The sequence below is a fragment of the Malaya genurostris genome, chromosome 2 (assembly GCF_030247185.1).
Source record: "Malaya genurostris strain Urasoe2022 chromosome 2, Malgen_1.1, whole genome shotgun sequence".
Lineage (NCBI taxonomy): Eukaryota > Metazoa > Arthropoda > Insecta > Diptera > Culicidae > Malaya > Malaya genurostris.
In genome coordinates, this window is record NC_080571.1 from 321,994,468 (window position 1) to 322,015,228 (window position 20,761).

A 20,761-nucleotide genomic window follows, 5' to 3' on the forward strand; every position below is an offset into this window, starting at 1 on the left:
GGTCGAATAAATGGAATTAGAACGGCTTGCTGGGGATACGTTTGTTCCAGTTTCTGTTCTATTATAGATCTTCCATATAGAACTTCTAGCTGCTGAATTTCCTCTTAGAAACTTGTTTTTATGGTCATGTTGTTTATTTGTCTAGAACATAAACAAGCTCGCTGTAATTGATCCACACACCTAATTATTTTCGCTGATATCTGTAAAATTTGACTGACTTTTAAACAACAGAACATTCAGTATTAAAGACTTACCATTTTTCGGTAAATTTTACTGATAACCCGTAAAATAGAGGGAGCTCATGAATTAAAAAATTTCATAAAATATTTTTATGTAGCAAGCTGATTTATTTATGATTAGTATACCAACTGTCGGTGGTCCGGATCCATGAAAATTGAATGATCACCAATCATTTTATTGAGAGCTGAAATAATAAGCTTCTGTCGCATTAAAAATACAAATACCTACTGCAAAATATTCTTACTATCTGGAAATTACAGAAATCAAACCACTTAAACCGTTCACGTAGTTTCCGCGATGAGAAAGAAAATTTTCACACATATGTTTCTTACTGATGTAGTCAGTAATATTTACTAAAATTCTTCATTACTATCAATCAACTCACTGCAAATTGACAAAACTTTTACTGAATTGAAAAAAGGTTGACATTTCAAAGTTTACCGACCATGTCAGTCAAAAAAGCAAAGGTTCAAATGTGTTTTTTTAGAATATACGGAAATTCGATAACTTTTTGACAGTTACAGTTATTTTATTAGTTCTGGGCTAATACCAAATAACCCCGTATTTCTCTTTAAGTTTTTGCCTCATACTTGGAAATATTCTGGTCGAACAATGGCTGAGATATTCACTAACAAAATTAAAACAAACAAAAAATTCATTTATTCAGCTGTTTGGTTCCGCCCAGTAGCCGAATTCGTTTATGTTTCGATATATTGTAATGTATTTTCCAGCATGAGTTGTTTTGGGTACTACAAGCTCCTTTGTGAACGTCTCCCTGCAAAAGGAACATATTAATAGAAGGAATAGAAACAGGTAAGCTAATATTACGTATTCTCAGCAAATGCCATATATGGCATATATTTTAATAATTGCAAAAACTTTAGTACAAAATTATAGCAATTCACGTCATCTGCATCGTAGATCCTTTCGTTCCAGCCTTGTTCAGTTATCATCCTTAGCAACGTACAATCCCAGTGATAAAACCAAGAGTCTGGAACGTCTGCAACCACCAAGCATTGTCCCCAAAGACTTTTGTCGACTTGCTTGGCTTTTGTACATATTAGTCCTGAAGCATCAAACTCCACAATTGACCCTTTCGAATCCGTAAGCGCAATGTGAAGGTTTATACTGTTCTGAAAATCCCGCAAAAAATCTCCTCTGGACGGACGGAGAACTACAGAGCAGGGAGTTTGAGTGGCATTCACAAAGGGATGAGGTAAACTGGAAGTGAAATATTTTTTTGAAAATCAAAACCATTCATTCGAAGGTGTAACTTACGCAAACGGTAGTATGTCTTTACAGTGTTCCAAAATCTGATTGCATAACGGACATCGAATCGGAACGCTGAAAACGAACACATTTTTCCGACAATGCCGAAAGCAAATCACATGTTGGTGCGTATACGGAGACATCTGAAACAAAACAGAAATTTTGATTGAATGTGTTAGAAAATGATATAGAAATACGAAACTATTTTATGTAAGTTTTTACATCGGCTACTCTATAACTACTTGGTTCTATATATGGGACAGTTCTACCAAATGCATTATATATAAATATTGATCACTCCAGAGAACACAAATAAAAAATAGTGTAACTGTAATGACACCATCTCGTGATGGAAAAGGTTACTAATTCAATTCTGTTTAACAGTTTGCTTTTAGCTTGCACCAAAATCTGAAATAAGCTGTTTTTCAATAAAGGACGAATCTTACAAAAGTAAACAAAACGAGTTTCTCTCTCTCCTACCAATAAATGTTTCAAAATCCTACAATTTTGCCTGAAAATTCGGATTCTACAAAAATCTCAATCTTAGTAATACAAAGAACTATAAAGGGCGAAGCTATCATTCCATTTGTTTACGTAAGTTTCGCCCTCCGTATCCTATGCCAACAAACAGGACGATACTTCAATTGCTAGTAAAGAAGGGCGAAACTTTTTTTTTCTTTATTTTAGATGGTCTACGAACCTTTTACTACTGGAAATAGTAGATGAGACGATAAAATTACTCGCAGATTTGACTTAGTCGCGAAAACCAGTAAATTTCATCTTGGATGATTAATTGTAATAGACAGGTTTTTATAATCAAGAGAAAAGAACGTCTATGCTTGGCAATAGACAAACTTGGAAAGAAATTTTATTGAACATAATTATAAATCTAAGGGCATATTCAGAAGTGTTCTAATTCTAGATGCATAATTTATGTCAGTATTAAAATTTAAATCTAGAAATTATAACAAAATAAACTGGCAGCCCCAGCAGCGTTTTATCTGTGTTTCAAATATAGAAAAAATAGAACGGCAGTGTATACTAGTTTTAAATTTGACAGTAGAACTGGTCGAATAGATAAAACTAAAACTGATTGCTGGGGATACGTTTGTTTCAGTTTCATTTACATTATAAACCACCCATATGAATCTTGCAGCTGCTGAATTTGCTCTAAGGTTGCTATTATCCTGCATCGCCAACTAGATCTCCATTTCCAACACTCCTCCTCGATGAAAGAATCATAGCTGCAGTACGGAATCTCGCTTGTTTGACACGAGACAAAGGTTTCGTCATCATATCTGCAATCATTTCGTTTGTAGAGAGATATTGCGGATTGATAATTCCCTGCTGCTTCAGTTGACGAGCGTAGTGAAATCGTGTGTCAACGTGCTTAGAACGTCGCTCACTAGAATTCGATTCTAATTGCTTGATCGCGCTTCGATTATCTTCATGCAATATAATTGGTAGCTGAGTTTTGATGTCTAAATCGTTGAATAGGCGTAATATCCAGGATAACTCCTTACAGCTTTCGGTTATTGCAACATACGCCGCTTCTGAACTGCTCAGTGTTACACAATCTTGCTTTTGGGAATACCATCCTATTATACCACCTGGATACCGAATCAAATAACCTGTAGTTGACTTGCGATCTTTGGTGTCTCCAGCCCAATCAGCATCTACAAATACTTCCAATTTTGTAGAATCTACTCCTAGAATGTGTTCATGTTCAATAGTTCCTTTGAGGTATCGCAAAACACGTTTAGCCTCAACCCAGTCAGCCTGCGATGGACAACTAGTTTTTCTACCCAGAATCGAAACTGCCACAGCAATATCAGGACGAGTACACATGGCAACATACAACAACCCACCAATCAGGCTAGCATACTGGTGATTATAGTGCTATCTCCTCCTTTGGTTGTAAGTGGCCAGGATCCAATGGAATGGCTGATGGTTTTACATCTTCCATACCAAAACGAGTCAAGAGCTTCTGAATATATGATTTCTGGTTCAGTGCGATATATTTTTTGTTTGAGCGTATAACTTGAATACCAAGAAAAAACTTGATGTCTCCCAAAGACGTTACTATAAAATGCTGGTTCAGCTGCTTATTGATCTCATCGTACTCATGTTCAGTCTGGCATACAATAACAAAATCGTCAACATAAACAGCAATGAAGGTATATGTACCGTTACTCCTCCTGACGTAAAGACAGCTGTCGTTTTTCGATGGCGTAAACCCCATATTGATGAGTGTATTGTCCAATTTCTGATTCCAAATACGAGCGGCTTGTTTTAATCCATACAATCCCTTTCGCAAACGACAAACTTTACCATCTGCTTCATATCCTGGCGGGAGACGCATGTAAATCGTCTCTTGAAGATCTCCGTTGAGGTAAGCTGTTCTAACATCAATATGTTTGCTCAATAAATTTCTCTGGCGTGCAATAGAAAACAGCACTCGAAATGTTATTGGCTTCACGACTGGAGCAAAAACTTCATCTACTCCACTTCAAATTTTTGTGTAAAACCTTGCGCAACCAGACGCGCCTTGTATCTAATAATATTGCCGTTATTGTCCACCTTCTTTTTGAAAATCCAGTGACACCCAATAGTTTTCTTGCCAGGCGGTAACGTAGTTAACTCCCAAACGTTATTCTCGCGCATTGACCGCAACTCATCTCGCATAGCCTGCTTCCAGACTAACCACTGCTTCTTGATAGCTACGTGGTTCATCAATGCTATTTGCTAGTCTTCCTTCAGCATAATAATGATTGGGAGGAATGCCTTTGTTTATTCTAGTTGATCGACGTGGTTCGTTGGGAATTGATTCTACTTCTGGTACATCTTCATCACAGTCAGCATCCTCATATTGACTATCATCTGCGTTATCCTCGAAATCATTCGAATTTTCATTCGTTTCAAGATTGACGTCTTCGATTACTGTCTCAGACTGCTTTATTTCACCTTGATTCTCGCTACAGTTTGTATCGAATAGAGATAGCGGGAAGAAAGACACTTCTTCATTTTGAATCGTATCGACATCGTTCTTTACTAACGGCAGAAATCTAGCGTCTCGACTAATTGTTAACGTGTTCGTCTTCATATTCATGAAACGCCACGCTTTATGTTGTGATGATTCACCCCAATAACAGTTAGACATACTTGCTTCCAATAGCATGCATCTAGCCATTTCCACCAGTGAACGGTTCTTTCGCTCAGCGACACCGTTCTGCTGTGGTGTATAAGCTGCCGTAAACTGTTGTAGAATACCTTCAAACTTGAGGAATTCCATCAACTTTAAGCTTCGATATTCTCCTCCCTGGTCTGATCTTAGCACTTTCGGCGATTTGCCAAATTGAGTTTTCATTTTCTGTACATAATCTTGAATTGCCTCTAATGTTGAAGACTTATTCTGCAAAAGATAGACTGTAGTATATCGGCTATGATCATCGATTAATGTCATGAAATAACGACGTCCACCAGGTGTAGCTGTCCTCATTGGTCCGCACAGATCGCTTTGTACCAGATCCATTACAGAATTTGAACTTTTCTTCGCTCTCTTCGGAAAAGATAACCGTGCCATCTTGCCTTGTAAACAAGTTTCACAAGGTAGAACTTTACCACATCTTTTTATATTAATACCAGTAGCCAAACTCAGTCGTTCTAGTTCTTCTATGGCTTTGATGTCTCGATGACCAAGTTTACGATGCCAATCATGTAAACAACTAGTTTCGTTGCAGTGTTCTTTAACCGTACCTGCGTGCTCTGTCATTTGAAGACGATACAGACCGTTACAACGGCTGGCTACAGCAGCAATCCGGTTTCCACTTGAAATTGTATTTAATTTCCCATCAGCAACTGTTACAAAATTTGGAACACCTTCGTGAGAAATATTCATGGATATGAAAAAATCGACATTGGCACACATGTGCGAACTCGCACCAGAGTCCACGATCCATTTCATAACTGGTCCTTCTCGTGCACTGAACACAAAACTTTCTTCAGTTGATACTGTTTTGTTCGCCTTTGCTCGTTGCTTGGTAGCCTTCTTGGTATCCAAAGCAACTGATTGTTGACTTCGAAAATTTTCACTGCGATTCTGCTTGTGCCATAATATACAATCACGCTTCTTATGGCCAACCTTTTGACAATGGTGGCACACGATAGCCTTCAGTTTTCCGTCCACTTTTAATACCGCTGAATCCGTCGGAATCACGTTTTTGCGCTTCTGCACTTCGCTGATGATTTTATCTTTCACAAGTGCTAACGTAAGCTCCTCCTCCGACCGGTTTTCTAAAGTAGTGGTTAACGCATCGAACGTACTTGGTAGACTGCGAAAAACTAGGATCACTTGCACATTATTGTCGATATTCGTCCCTGCGTTGGCTAATTTCTCGAACAAATTTTCAAATTCCGCCAAATGATTTTCAATGTCATCTCCTTCTTGGAACTTGAGATCACAAATCCGCTTCAGTAAATGGACCTTTGAAGTCAGTGACATCTTTTCGTGTTGCTTACGTAAATTGTCCCATAGATCTTTAGCAGTTCTCATTTCCCGGATATGACCATGCTGACTCCTGGTTAAAAGTAACCCGATTGTACCACGTGCTTTGTGGTCACCTTCGTCCCAAGCTTCAAGCACTGCCGCATTCGCTCCGTTTTCAGCCTCTTCCGGTTTTATTCCAGGAACAATATATTTCCATAAACCTTCTCTCACCAGTAGAAACTCCACCTCTAGCTTCTAGGTTTCATAGTTTCCGTTGGTCAGTTTTGCGATTCCAGATCTTTCCATCCTGAATATCTGCTGGACCCATAACCTCTTGGATGATTAATTGTAATAGACAGGTTTTTCTAATCAAGAGAAAAGAACGTCAATGCTTGGCAATAGACAAACTTGGAAAGAAATTTTATTGAACATAATTATAAATCTAAGGTTGCTATTATCCTGCATCGCCAACTAGATCTCCATTTCCAACATTTCATGAAAGATGCGCAAGGGCGTATCTTTATAATTCACACAGGAAACATAAAAGTAAACAAATCGAAAAAGGGCGAAACTCTTTTTATGTTGACTTATTCAGTGGATATAGAAGATAAATGGTAAACTTTTCATGCCTTTTGAAGATAAACTAACAATTCATCGTCTAATCATAAAGTGATTTTAGAACATACGATAATTTCTAAATACGAAATTCGAAACATTCATCGATGTTTTTCTTCATTTGCTGTCAATGTAAGATTCGCCTTTGAAAAACAGCTTACATAGCATAACTAAACGAGCATGATGTCCACTTAGAGGTGGGAACTTCTCAATATTTTAATGTCGATTTTGCTTGAGAAAACTGTACTGACCTGTACTGTACTGACTGTGCTGGATTCGCTCCTAGCAACGGGGTGTGAGCAAATCCGATATAAAAACTAGGTCCGTTTCAAATCTCTGTGCAGAACTAGAATTAAACTTATCGTCTTCACATTCAAAGGTTATGAAGTGGTGTTCAACTTTGCTGAAATTAAAAGCTGATATTGTTTATTTATAGCATTGGAATCGGAATACATTATCATAGTAAACCTGAATGCAAGCTAAATTGATTTATAAAATCAAGAAATTGTAATACTTAATAAAAAATATGTAAAATATGTTGGCACTTCGGACACAGCAAGTGAGATTCACGATCAAAAACTTATCACTCTTCCACAGGGAAGATTTTGAAAAGGCGCCCAATAGTGAAGTAGGACGTATTTACGTCAAGACAATAACAATAGATATGAGAAAGGCAAAAGAACAGAAAACATTTTTTTTAACCAGTTCGAAAACAATAAGTCATACAATCTCACTTCGACTATATCGGTTCCCGATTTTGGCTTCCGGAAATCACTGGCTCAAATAGACACAAGAACGCTTGAAATTAAAGTGGGTTGGGTTATTCTACTTGTTGGAGAATTGCACAATTATTATCCTTCAAAGAGTAACCCGGAGAATTGCACAATTATTATCCTTCAAAAGTAACCCGGCACGCAATAGAAAATTTAAAAAAAATAACCTGTTTCCATCCACCGTGTCATGTCTTTTCCATAACCATTTATATTACTATCGAATCCTACAACACCTTGATTCTTCAATAAAAAAGAAAAGAAGTTTGTTTGGACGTCAACTTACGAAATCTACATTTTGAAGTAGTTTTGAAAGTCGGCCGTAAGTCCGAAGATGATAAATGGGTGCTGCCATCTCTGAGAAATAGGCGTGAGTTTACTCCGGAGTTTTTTGACCACAAACTACCAGTTCTTTCGAAGGTGGAAACCGGTAATGCCGAAGATTTACGAATTTGACAAATTTGTACCCAGTTTAGATTTAATTCCTTTTTGACGCCGAAAGTAGGATCCGTATACAATTCAATTCCAATCGATGGGTTCATACAATTATTTATTTCAATCTAAGATTATGAAAATCAGTCTAACCATTTTTGTGAGTCTATATGAGTTCCTTTCCGAATTTTTCAATCCACTACGGAACTGAAAACTGATAAGTTTGTTGGCCATAAACTGAGAAACTTTGTAGACTGAATGAATTTCTAATGTCGTTTTCGTTTTTAAATTGCACTACACTGGTGTAGCGAAAGCTGCACTGAAACCGTTCGTTTTTACCAATTGCACTACACCAGTGCTACACTTTTTCTGCACCGATGCCACTGGTGTAGCACTCATCAAAAGTTTGGTGTAGCTCTGTGCAATGGAATCGTCTATTGTAGTCAATGGTTACTGTTTATGTTTTCGTCATTTTTGTTCGTTTATTAATACCTCAGTGTAGCACTGCACCGGTGTAGTGCAAATTAAAAACGAAAACGCCATAAATTCTGTAGCCGTGTATGTGACTGCAATTCTGTAAACGGAATTCAAATTCAATTGAAACGCAGGAATTTGTATGGGATCACAAGACTTTTCATTTGAGTTTAATTTTGAGAAATCGATCTAGTCATCACCGTGCAAATTAATCGAGATGTCAGATGAACTGATTCGAATGGTATATGATACTCAGAATGTAGGAACTCGGTTCAAAAATCGATTTCCACACATGACCCTTCTTGATGAGATTGGCAAAAAGGATTATTTAACAGTGTGCGAAAGTTCTCTTCATGTCTATGTAGAGATAAAGTTAGTCTATTTTTTGAATAAAATCAAATGGTAGAAAAGCGTTTGAAACACTTAAACCTATTTGTATAGTCAATCACAATCACGTAGCATGTACACTATTTTTACACTCACCCATTAGCTATTAGTTTTAGATCCATCATATATCCGGTATGACTAATTTCCGGTGCGTTCAACTGTTCAACAAATCAGTTCACATACAAACCGCAAATATATAATGGCGTGATTGGACAAAAAAACCTTTGGAAAACGGAATCCAACTAGTCATTCACTCACACTGAGATACACGATTAATCATTAATGTTAAGTCAACATTACTAACAACAAACAAACAATTAAAATATTCGTTAACGGTTGTTATCAGAGCCGAAATTTCAGATTATTCTATTATCAAAATTTTCCATTACTAACAATTCACCAGAGATTGACAGTATATCTTTAACAAATTTACAACAACTGTTCGATTTGCCGGTAAAAGACAGTGTTATGAAATATACTTCTACGTAGACAGTACCCACGTGCACACGCAGCATGATTACGTCTAACACCGTCTCATGCCGAAAATGGTCTTCCACAGCCCGTTGCATGTTCTACCTCGATAAAGGATATGCCAACGAAATCAACAAACCATCCCACACCATTCTCAGTCCAATCAGCTGAAGTTAGTTGTTATTCCTGTAACCATGGGTAACCAATGGGTCCGCTGTATATGTATGCATATGGAAGAACTAAATCCAAGTCCATCGCTCGGTAGGGGAGAACATCGGTTGTATCCTTGCTACACGATCACGGGAACATGTAGCAGGAATTTACGCATTCACTGTGAGAACGCGGCACCTAGCACACCGTTGTCGACGAGTGTTTACGGGCGGTAAATAATTTCTCCTGGATGTCCTGGCATAGTTGAAAAAGTTTGGAAGTGACATGGAATACCTAAAATCAAAAATCTAGTACATTCAGTGTGATATGTGAAAGCTAGGAAAATAACGTTTTGTGTAATATTTGCAGTGAAAAATGGGTCATTTTGAAGTGAATTATTACACCAGCAGGAATCGGCGCACGGAAGGCTCCGCGAAAAATGTGGGAGATAATTCGACACTACGGATACGCACCAATTTATTTCTACTATTGTTCGGAATCGCAGCAACTTTTTTCCTAAAACATACTGAAGCTGGTTTTGCCTGTCTCAGTAACCCATGCGTCTACGGAGTATGCATCGATGATATTAATAGGTAGCCAATCCATGTGACAAAACTGTTCCGCCATTACGAATTTTGATTTTGTCATGACGAAACATAATTCGACAGAGGTTATTGATTCCAATCACTACAGGATAGCAGCACTAAGAACTAGTTAAAATCCCATTAGAAATCCATTATTATTTGCTGAAACAATGAGTCAACTGATCAAAATAGAAAAGTGACTGTGTAATCGATATTGGAGCTTCCTGAAATAAGCTGATTAATAGTAAAACTTATATCTAGCCTAGCATAGCAGATCCTAGAAGAACCCCTCATACATGCTAATCATGAAACGACTCCACGCTCTGCTCAATACGACAAATTTCATGTTCTTCGTCTTTTCTCTTTTCTGGAATCGAAATTTTACCACCCACTCGCGAGTGGAAAATTCTCACCAGTGCGCGCGAGCGTGCAGTTTATTTACAAACAAGTTTCCCTAGTAAATGCCGGGAAATCGCGTGTTGCGGAAGAATTCCTCCGTATCATGTACGGTTTTTGGAGAAGATCACGCGACTCCTAACCGGCGTAGGAAACTTTGTCTTGTACTGATACACCTTGTTACCACTTTACAGCACCTACTCCTGCTACTGTATCGACGGTTACACCGGCATACACTGCCAAACAAATTGGGATGAGTGCTGGTCTAGTCCGTGCCATAACGGAGGCACCTGTGTTGACGGAATCGCATCATACAACTGCACGTGTCAGGATGGATTCATTGGTAGGTAAAGTTGATTATTTTATTGGTTTTGTGGTTTCGTTCTGTTTAATAGTTTCCTTTATCGCACAGCACCAACTGTGCTGTGGGTGGAAGAAGCGAAAACGTGAAACGAATTCTGTACTAACAACGAGAAAAAAGTTCTTCGTGTTAGACTATCCTCAATGCATAAATCGGAACGATTTCTTCTTTGGGACACCTCATTAAAATTCAAGCTAAGTCTAGGCACTACATTCCCCTGATGAACTCTTACACCTCTGTCCCAACAGATTTCACTGCCGGTCTTTAATGTTCATTAGAATGTTACTATTTATCCCACTTATTCTGGACAGCACTATTTTAGAACACGAAATACGTATATGTTCAGAAAATGAAAAAAAATACATATTTTAAAGGGTAATATTTTACTATACCAAAAAAAAAACGAAGCAAACGTAATAATATATAATTCGAAATTTAAAAATGCTTGAAGCTCATAGTCAATTCATCCAATAAATGGACTTGATATCGGTGTGGGGGCGAGCCGTTAGTTCTTATCTAAAACAAAAACTCGAAACTCTACTTCAAGAAATCCTCGAACCTTCTTGAATTGGTTCACGCAGATTCGATACACGATTACTTACAAGACTGACGCAATAATAATCTGTTTCAATCGACCTAGGGATATATACTGTGGGATTCTTTTGACTGCTTCTCATTGACACTTGAATAAAAAATATGCAGTTTGTTTGAGTATCAAGTGGTAAGACATACAAACGGTTTTGTGCGCAATATACAAATCTTTTTATTTTTTTTTGCAATATTTTCTTGTTCTGTAGTAAGTTCTTTTTGACAGTTAATAATATAAGAAAAAAATGCAAGGGGAACTAGATGCCAATTTTTAGGCCTTTTCAAAATTAGTTTTAATTATTGAAAATGCGAAAAATTATCAAAAATTCAACAAATATTTAAAACCTGTTTTAATCTACCTAGTGGTGTAATGATGCCTTTCTCATACCAATCATACTATCATATATAATACTGTGGTATTCTTCAAAATAACTTTCTTCGATTCTTAAAAGAATAACCGAAATCGGTTTGTTTGACCGTCTACTGATAAAAACTATCAATTGGAGAATATTTGAGGCCGATTTAGAAAACTTTTCACGGTTTTTCGCCCTTTTCAGTGATGGTATAAAATTTTTAACACACTTTACCCTATATTTCCGGATCCGGAAGTCGGATTCGGATGAAATTCAGGAATTACGTATGGGACCACAGGACCTTTCATTTGAACCTAAGTTTGTGAAAATCGGTCGCGCCATCTATGAGAAAAGTTAGAACACATATTTTCTTTTTTTTTGCACATTTTACCCCATAGCTCCGGAACCGAAAGTCGGATTCAAATAATATGCAGGGATTTTGTATGGGACCACAAGACCTTTCATTTGAATCTAAGTTTGTGAAAATCGGTTCAGCCATCCATCGATAAAAGTGCAAAAAACGTTACATACACACACATTTTGCGTACTCGACGAACTGTGTCGAATGGTATATGACACTCGGTCCTCCGGGCCTCGGTTCAAAAGTCGGTTTTCACAGTGATTGCATATCAGCTTTGTTCGTATTCACGTCCTTCAGTCATGTCTTTGACATTACCCACCCGCCTTCTTATGCAGGTGATACTTATCGCAGAGCTTCAATATAATTTAAAAATCTGCATAAGTTTGTCATATAAACACAATAAATAAGTCCGCATACAGCATGTCACTTTAAGAAACTCCATGAAAACGATATCAATTTTATTCTCCATCTTTTTTTATGGCTTTAATTAATATGTACTCTCTGATCTAAGGAAAATGTAACAGTGAAAATAAAATTGCTTACAACTTTGTGATTTTGGAAGAAGATAAACAGATTTCAACGAAGATAATTTTTTTGCCTCGACATCTTCTTGCTCGGCAAGCTTTTCCTTCTCGGTAAGAAGAGTTCTAAGGTAGAACACATCAGGATGATCTGATTTAATCTTTTGTAATTTTAGTTTCAACTGAATTTATTGTGCCCTTTTTTATCACAAACAAAATTTGTGATCCGCATTAATTTGTAACTCCTGGTAACAGCTCTGCTGAAATTGGCAATTTGTAGAACTCGAGATCGAAGAGTATGCAATCGATGTTTTGTTCACTGAAGAAAACATTTGCTAGAGCCGCCTCCTCGTAAACTTTGGTTTGATCAAGGTGAAAATTCACCAAATCGCTTTTATATATCACACTGAATGCTCGACCAACTGCTGAAATGTTTGATAATCTTTAATTTTTTGTGGTTTTATAAAACTCACAAGTTTCCAAAATATGCAAAGAACTTTTTTTCCGAACAATTGATTTACAAATGTGAAACTCTGAATCGCAGAATTTAGTGCAAACAAAACAACAATTGAGCATGAAATAACATTTCTTTTGATTCATTTATAAAGGTTTCAACTTTGGGATCATTCGGCTCGGCTCAGATAAATTTTCTTGTTCCATGTGAGAGAAATCGAACCTAGCAAGGCTGGCCCAAGGCATCAATTTAACATTCAATTTAAAGTCACATAGGAACACGTTGGATTTCGTTGGTTTAAAATTCAGTTTCCTTCAAGTGTAAGACTTGTTGGCTCAAAAAAATCAAATATTAAGGAGTGTATCGAAAAGTAGTTAGCAACATTGATTATTGAATAAAAAAAAGCGAAAAAAAATATTTTGACATCAGTTCTCGATGTATTGTAGAAAAATTACATTTTTATGCATTTCACTGATTATATTATATCCTAGTTTCTGTGGAACGCTCGCACTTTGGACTTGATATTCTTCATAAAATTCTGCACAGTTACTTTTGTAACTTTCCTGGTGGCAGCTGTCCAGTTTTTTTGAACTCCTTCATGTTTTGGGACACTGTACCTTCCTTCCGAAAGTGCCGCTTGACAATTGCCCAATACCTTTCAATTGGCCGGAGATCCGGGCAGTTCGGTAGGTTGATGTTCTTTTCAACGAATTGTACATTATTTTTTGACAACCACTGTAGAACGGAGTTGGCGTAGTGGGCTGAAGCCAAATCCGGCCAGAAGAGAAGGAGGAGCCTTATGCTTTCTGTACAGTGGCAGCCACCATCGCCACCGTGGTGTCAGCGTCGTCCAGGTCTTGGTACACCGATTTCGTATAATATTGCGGTCCGGGCAGCGCTCGAGAGTCTTCCTTGGCGTAGGTTTCGACGTCGATCAGGATGCATCCATCTTTATTCTGTAGAATCCGGTTATACAGTTTTCGCGCTCTTGTTTTGGCCTGAACTTGCTGTACCAGAGACTTTTTCGGCACCTTCTGTTTCTTGTACGTTTTCAGGGAGTTTCGAACGATCCGTTGAATCATCCCGATGCTGGTGTTGAACTGCTTGGCCAAATCCCGCGTCGACGCCGATGGGTTTTTCCTGATGTACTCAACCACTTTTAAGTCTCGGCCGGGCTGGTTAGGACCCGTTTTCCTACCGGATCGGGGCAAATCCTTCATGGAAAGGGTCTTACCGAACTTCTCGATAATATTTTTGACACTGGTGTGATGCACTTTCACCCGTTTTGCAATTTCGTTGTACGTGACACCACTTTCTGAGCACCAAGTGTGCAGAATTTTCTTTCGCGTTTCCGGATCAATTCGATTCATTATTGAAATGATAAACCGTACCGAAACCAATCGATTGCGTAGCTGTTATTGACATGTAAACAAACATGTCACCACAAAACACGCTGCAAAAAATGAAGCCATTTCAGAGTAATAACTGTTTGAATGTTGCTAACTACTTAGCATAAGAGATCAAAAAAACCAAGTATCTGAATTTTATATAATTTTCAAACCCCCCGATTTCATGTAGAAAGAATTGTTAGTTCTCGAAAGGACGACATACATTTAAAAAGTTCTCTAAGTGTATAATTTAAATAATAAAATCCCATCTTATTCCCACAGGTTCAAACTGCGAAGAAAACTTCAACGAGTGCATGTCGAACCCGTGTCAGAATGGTGGAAGCTGCCACGATCAGGATAACGCTTTCATCTGTAGCTGTGCACCCGGTTATGTTGGCACATATTGCGAGGTGGATGTGGCAGTATGCGAAACCGGCGATCGGTGCCGCAACGGGGGTCAATGCATCGATGGACCGGGTCTGGAATTCATCTGCCAATGCGCGGAAGGATACGAGGGACGGTTTTGTGATGCCGAAACGAACGAATGTGCCTCATCGCCCTGTCAAAACGGTGGAATCTGTATCGATAAGTTTGCCAGCTACGTGTGTGCGTGTGCGATGGGATTCACCGGGACCAACTGCGAGGAAGAGATCATGCTTTGCGAGAACTCACCCTGTGCCAATCAGGCGTTGTGTTTGATAGAGGGAAATGAACCAACCTGTTACTGTGTTCCGGACTTTCACGGCGAGCGTTGCGAGTATCAGTACGACGAGTGTCAACTGGGACCAAATCCTAGATGTGCCAACGGAGGAACCTGCGTCGACGGAGTAGACGAATACTTCTGCACATGTCCACCTGATTTAACCGGGGCTAGTTGTGAGTGTCTTGCAATGGACGATTCTGAGTTGGATTGTAATTATACAGCCCCTGAGTCAACGACTACAGCTTTTGGATCTTCCAGCGAATTTTTCGTATCAAGTATAAGTTCTGATGCTACTGATGTTGAGGTCGGTTTGGAGGGTGTAACGATTTTTACCGTACCACAGAACGCATCATTTGGTACGGTATTTCCATTCAGTACTACGTTCGTACTCACAGAAGAGCCGACATATTCAAACGGTACAACTAGTTTTTTAGAAGAAATCAGTAGACAAAGTACTGAAGCTCCGATATCCAAACATACAACATCAACAATAGCAATGGATGGAATCACCACTTCGAGAGAGATTGATTCAAGCGTTGTTCCTCTGACTACACCGGGTGGTGATCTAAGTACTGAACCAACTGTGACAACCGGAGCAGGTCTGGAAAATACTACTCTCCAATCAGGATCGATTACAATTAGCGAAGCTCATAGGACAGTTAGTTCAATAGGTGATGGCGGTCTTGTAACCATTATTACCGACGAGACTTCAACTTCTCCGACCGTTATGTCTACCGAACAGACTACAGCAACTGGCGCTACCTCCAAACCTGTTGAAATCAGTCTTCCAGACCTTATAACTCATTCAGCCATCGAAGGAGTTACGGCGACAAAACCCATCGGCGATTCTTCGTCAGCTGAAGAAGTTACAGTAGCCCAATTTTTCACAGAATCGCCCGGTGATGTATCAACCACAATTCAGCTAGAAAATCGAACGATTAGTGAAATGTCAACTGTTTCACCACTCAGCGGAACGTCAACTACTTCGACGACTACCGCGTACAGCAAACCTATGGAAGGCGTCATCACCGAGTGTGACGATACGGTTTGCTCCAACGGAGGAACTTGTGCCATGACTCCTACGGGAATCAAATGTCATTGCGATTTTCGTTATATTGGCATGTTTTGTGACGTTCCAGTTAGCATCCAGAATGCCGCTTTCTCGAAGGATTCCTTCTTGCGGCACACAATCTATCGTCGAAATGAAAGCGTTCTGCAGGGAGGCACAATCGATCAAGCATTATCCATTCGGGTTCAGTTTAAGGCAAAGTTTACTTCCAGAGATGGTCTTATAATGCTTGCAGCAGCCGAGGGAAATGATGGAAGCCACTACGTGGCGTTATTCTTGAACAAAGGCCTATTACAGTTCCAGTTCTCCTGTGGGCTACAAACTATGCTACTGAGTGAAATCGAGGGACCCGTGAACAATGGATATGAGATTACTATCAAAGTTCAGTAAGTTTAACACGAAAATTTACGACATTTGTAGCTTTTACCAATTTATGATTCTAGATTAAATTTCAATGATCGCCGTACGCATTGTAATGCGTCTTTGCACATAAACGAAACTCTGGCGATGAGTGGCGAGCAGCCCACATGGTTGCGAAACCTAGCCGGATACGGAGAAAATGTGACCTCGCTACCAATCCGACACAGCTGGTTGCATTTAGGAGGACGGCCTATCAAGACGATGTACACCTTAAGTCATAATATCTCCCGCTCGCAAGGTTTCACCGGGTGCATTTATGATTTGGAGGTCAACCACAAACCGATGGCCCTGTTTGAGTAAGGATGTTTGATTCTCAATTGGTTTTGGATGAACTTTTTCAAAAACAGAGTTTTCTTTCAGCAACGCCGAAGATGCTTACAGGATTTACGAATGCACTTCTCTAGCGTGCCTATCGAGTCCCTGCAAAAATGGTGCCATTTGTGTCGAAGAAATAAATCTTAGCCAAGATCTTAATCGATTCAAGCCTGAAAGCCAGGCTACCTGGAGCTGCCGATGTGCATTTGGGTATATGGGCAAAGTTTGCGAACACTCGATCTGTGACAATAACCCATGCAAGTTCGGTGGAACTTGTGTCACCTTTCCGGAAAGCGGTTATCTTTGTCTTTGTCCGTACGGTAAACATGGTCATTTTTGTGAACATGATCTGGACATACTGCAGCCATCGTTCTTCGGAAGCATAAAAGGACTGTCATCGTACGTAGCATACCCCGTGTCATTCTCACTGGAAGATCGCTTCGAGTTCAGCTTTAAGATTATTCCCACGACAACGTCGCAAATTTCGCTGTTGGCTTTCGTTGGACAATGGGATGATCACACAGAAAGAAGTGATCACTTTTCCGTTAGTTTTATTCAAGGTAAATCGGCAGATCGAACAAAATATTCAGAACTTGTAATGATTAATTTTTTTCTTTAATTATCAGGATTTATTTTGGTTACGTGGAATTTGGGAAGCGGTCCTCGCCGGATCTTCACACAACAACCAATCCAAGTGAAACCAGCACGACCTACCACAATCAACGTCGGGAGAAATGGTCGTCTGGCTTGGCTGTCCATCGATGGAAAAGTCAACATTTCCGGAAACTCCCCAGGTGATAGTAGTAAACTTAACGTTTCACCGTACCTCTATATTGGTGGTCACGAACACGTCAATTTCTCGAGTCTACCGCACGATCTACCACTACACTCCGGGTTTCAGGGGTGTCTGTTTGATATCAATATTGTTGCCGGACCGGTACATATACCTTTGCAGCATATAGGCGGAATGCGGGGTCGAAGCGTCGGTCAGTGTGGTACCAAAGAATGTCATCGACACGCGTGTCAAAACAATGGCGCCTGCCTTCAACACGGCTCCACATTTACGTGCATTTGCCAGGAAGGTTGGAATGGACTGTTATGCTCACAGAAGAGTAATCCCTGCGATATGACCAACAAGTGTTCCGTTGGGTCCAGTTGTTTCCCGTTGGTTACAGGCTACGAATGTGACTGTCCGTTTGGAAAAATTGGAAAACGTTGCGAGTCGAACTTGAAGTATCTCAGTGACGTGTCATTCTCCGGCCGAAGGTCTTTCCTAGCTTTGAAGTGGCCGTCAATGAGTAGCGATTTCTCCTATTTGGAAAATGAAGTTCGTTATGAAAAAATTATTCAATCGCCCAGTATAATATCTCAGAACCATTCTATATTACTGAAATCGATCAAAGAACTAGACAAAATCAACGACGTTCTGAAAGTAAGTAAAAACGAATCTGGAACCGACCTCTACGCTCACACAATGATTCCACGCTCGGAAAACTACCGACAGCTTCGCATTCGCTACCTATCGATCGAGCTTCAAGTGCGACCACTCTCCGAAAAGGGTTTACTGCTGTTTTTGCGAACGTACGATTCCAACGAACGGAAACAAGGTTTCATGAGTTTGAGCTTGCAAGGAGGGGTCATCGAATATCGTGTGTCGTCGTCACAAATGCAAACCACGGTGGTTCGCAGCAATCACGTGCTAGCGGTAGGTGAGTGGCATAACGTTAAAATCATAAAATTCGGAAAACGATTGACACTGTGGGTAGAAGGGAAGAGCACTTCGTCGCTGGGTTCGGTTAAAGAAGAATTCATAAGTCCCTCTACCAAAGTGTTCCTTGGTGGATTAGCTGATTTATCGCAGCTTCCATTCGATGCGATGTCTGGCTTCCCTGTGCCATTCAGAGGATGTATTCGTAATGTTAACCTAAACGGAACCCGTATAACACTGAATGGTAGCAGTATTTTGGAATCGAGAAATATCAACGACTGCGATGGGACGGCTTGCGGAGGTGATCTCTGTGCACGAGGTGGCTTCTGTTGGCTGGACGAGTACTTACAGCCGCACTGTAAGTGTCCCGAGTACTCGAAAGGTGTTAACTGTGAGATTCAAGAATCTTGTGAAGTAATAAAATGTCAAAACAGCGGACAATGCTTGAAGAGCGGTCGCTGCAGTTGTGGCATCGGATGGACTGGTTTCTATTGTGAGATCGCGACAGCCAAATACTCAGCACTGGGTTTCAACGATCGAAGCTACATTCTGATCCCATCTCAGAAGATTAAATTGAAAGACAAGCGACAGGGTGAATCTGGTAGTGTTGTTCCTCGCCTGGACCTACAAATTTCATTCAACATATCAACGTTAGTAGATGGAGTTATTTTTTGGACAACGGACAGATACTCCAGGTATTTTGGAATAGGCATACGGAATGGGTTTATCACCGTTGCTAGTAATATGGTTCATGAAACGACGAATGTCACAACAAAATCTAGCCCATGGATGGCTTACGTTTCCGATGGAGATTGGCATAACATACACATCGAAACCACAAATGAGATTATACAGGTGTTTGTCGATGATTATCCGCTGTTTTCCGAATTACGACTTTACTCGGAGCGTGATGTTTCTGAGTTAGATAAACATGTCAATTACGAAGAGGTTACTTACCTTGGTTAGTATAGTTTATCATAGATTATCGTGAACGATCATTCATTCTCTTGTATTTCAGGTGGCTTTCCCGAAGAAGATGTTCAAAATCGAACGTTTGGCAGTTTCAGCAACTCGTTTAGTGGTTGTATACAAAGCATCTTTCTGGGAAATAATCCAGAAGAGCTGGATTATACCTCTTACGAAGGCGCAAACATTGATGAATGTGAAATTTGAACGTGGATTCTTAGTTTTCGTTGCTTACTATTTCACAAACTTTATTTCCACTCAACCGTAAAATCTAGTAGCTTATCCAGATAAGTCAACACCAATGCAATATTACTTAATAAATATTCAGTTTCATTACGAATAGAACAAAGCATAAGCTAAAAATTTCGATCTTGAAATACGGTCGATATAGTTCATTTCGTTGATAAGTTAAATTTAAGAATCGATATGTTCAACAGTCTAATGTTGAGAATGTGTCAGGAGAGTTAAAAATAATTTGTGAAGTAGCTAGGTTCTGTTAAGGTACTGTGTAAATTTCGTGAATAAATAGTGTAAATCGTAATATCTCGTTGCAGCCAGTTTTACGCTCTTCGAAACTTTCCATTAGTTTCATATGTTGCATTGCAAAGATGGTGACGTTCTACATATTCAATCTATCGATATATCTACGATTCGTATAAGCTCAAAGGTAGAAAAATCCACAACATAATCTAAAACAAACTCGGTACTTACTTATAGTGTCAAAATTCCAAATAAAATTTATTTTATAGATCACTAAATGTATCCAGTTTTTGTACTCTTATTCTCACTTTCTTTTCGAAACAGATCAACAAATAATGTTCGATAAACTGATACTGGTGAGTATATCGCCCTTCCCAATTCTCGAATAACGGTAAAATATGTGTTTTGAAATGCGGATTATGCGCTACACGTATCACCAGGAATGTAAATAAACAAAACCATATTACGAACAAAATTTGTAAACGTAACTGATTCACGCATCGAATAACACTATGGTGAAATATTTCAACATATTTGCTCTCGAACTATAGCTGTCAGTAACTTTATCACAGCCAGAGATGCCAGAAAGTTAAATAGAAATTCTACGACATTATATTTACCTGTATTCCCTAATATAACGAAATTTTTATCATGAAACAATCTTGTTAATGAAATGAAAATTTTATAAATTTTCTTGCACATTACGGTATTAGAAATTTCTCATTCTAGTAACTTTATCGGTTATTTCAATATTTTACACATGCATATGTAATTCAGCGCTTTTCGTCAAATACTGCTGG

At 39.1% G+C, this 20,761-nt stretch overlaps 2 protein-coding genes across 6 annotated transcripts; one reads left to right on the forward strand and one right to left on the reverse strand.

The window, feature by feature from the left end:
- Positions 1-894: 894 nt before the first annotated feature.
- On the reverse strand, positions 895-20,466 carry LOC131431305 (MKRN2 opposite strand protein). 5 transcript variants are annotated; one of them, XM_058596932.1, is made up of 6 exons: positions 20,270-20,466; positions 19,473-19,616; positions 6,862-7,013; positions 1,519-1,652; positions 1,069-1,461; positions 895-1,015 (listed from the first exon to the last, which is right to left on the reverse strand). In XM_058596932.1, the coding sequence occupies exons 4-6, from the start codon at positions 1,650-1,652 to the stop codon at positions 904-906; spliced, it is 639 nt and encodes a 212-aa protein (XP_058452915.1). In that variant the 5' UTR covers positions 6,862-7,013; positions 19,473-19,616; positions 20,270-20,466; the 3' UTR covers positions 895-903. The 5 variants fall into 5 exon arrangements, with proteins under 5 accessions (XP_058452915.1, XP_058452913.1, XP_058452914.1 ...); XM_058596930.1 differs by having other exon boundaries at positions 20,193-20,466; XM_058596931.1 differs by lacking the exon at positions 6,862-7,013 and having other exon boundaries at positions 20,193-20,466.
- On the forward strand, positions 9,480-19,982 carry LOC131431308 (protein eyes shut). Its single transcript, XM_058596935.1, has 7 exons — positions 9,480-9,887; positions 10,469-10,617; positions 14,583-16,458; positions 16,516-16,788; positions 16,853-17,367; positions 17,434-19,476; positions 19,534-19,982. The coding sequence occupies exons 1-7, from the start codon at positions 9,670-9,672 to the stop codon at positions 19,686-19,688; spliced, it is 5,229 nt and encodes a 1,742-aa protein (XP_058452918.1). The 5' UTR covers positions 9,480-9,669; the 3' UTR covers positions 19,689-19,982.
- Positions 20,467-20,761: the final 295 nt, after the last annotated feature.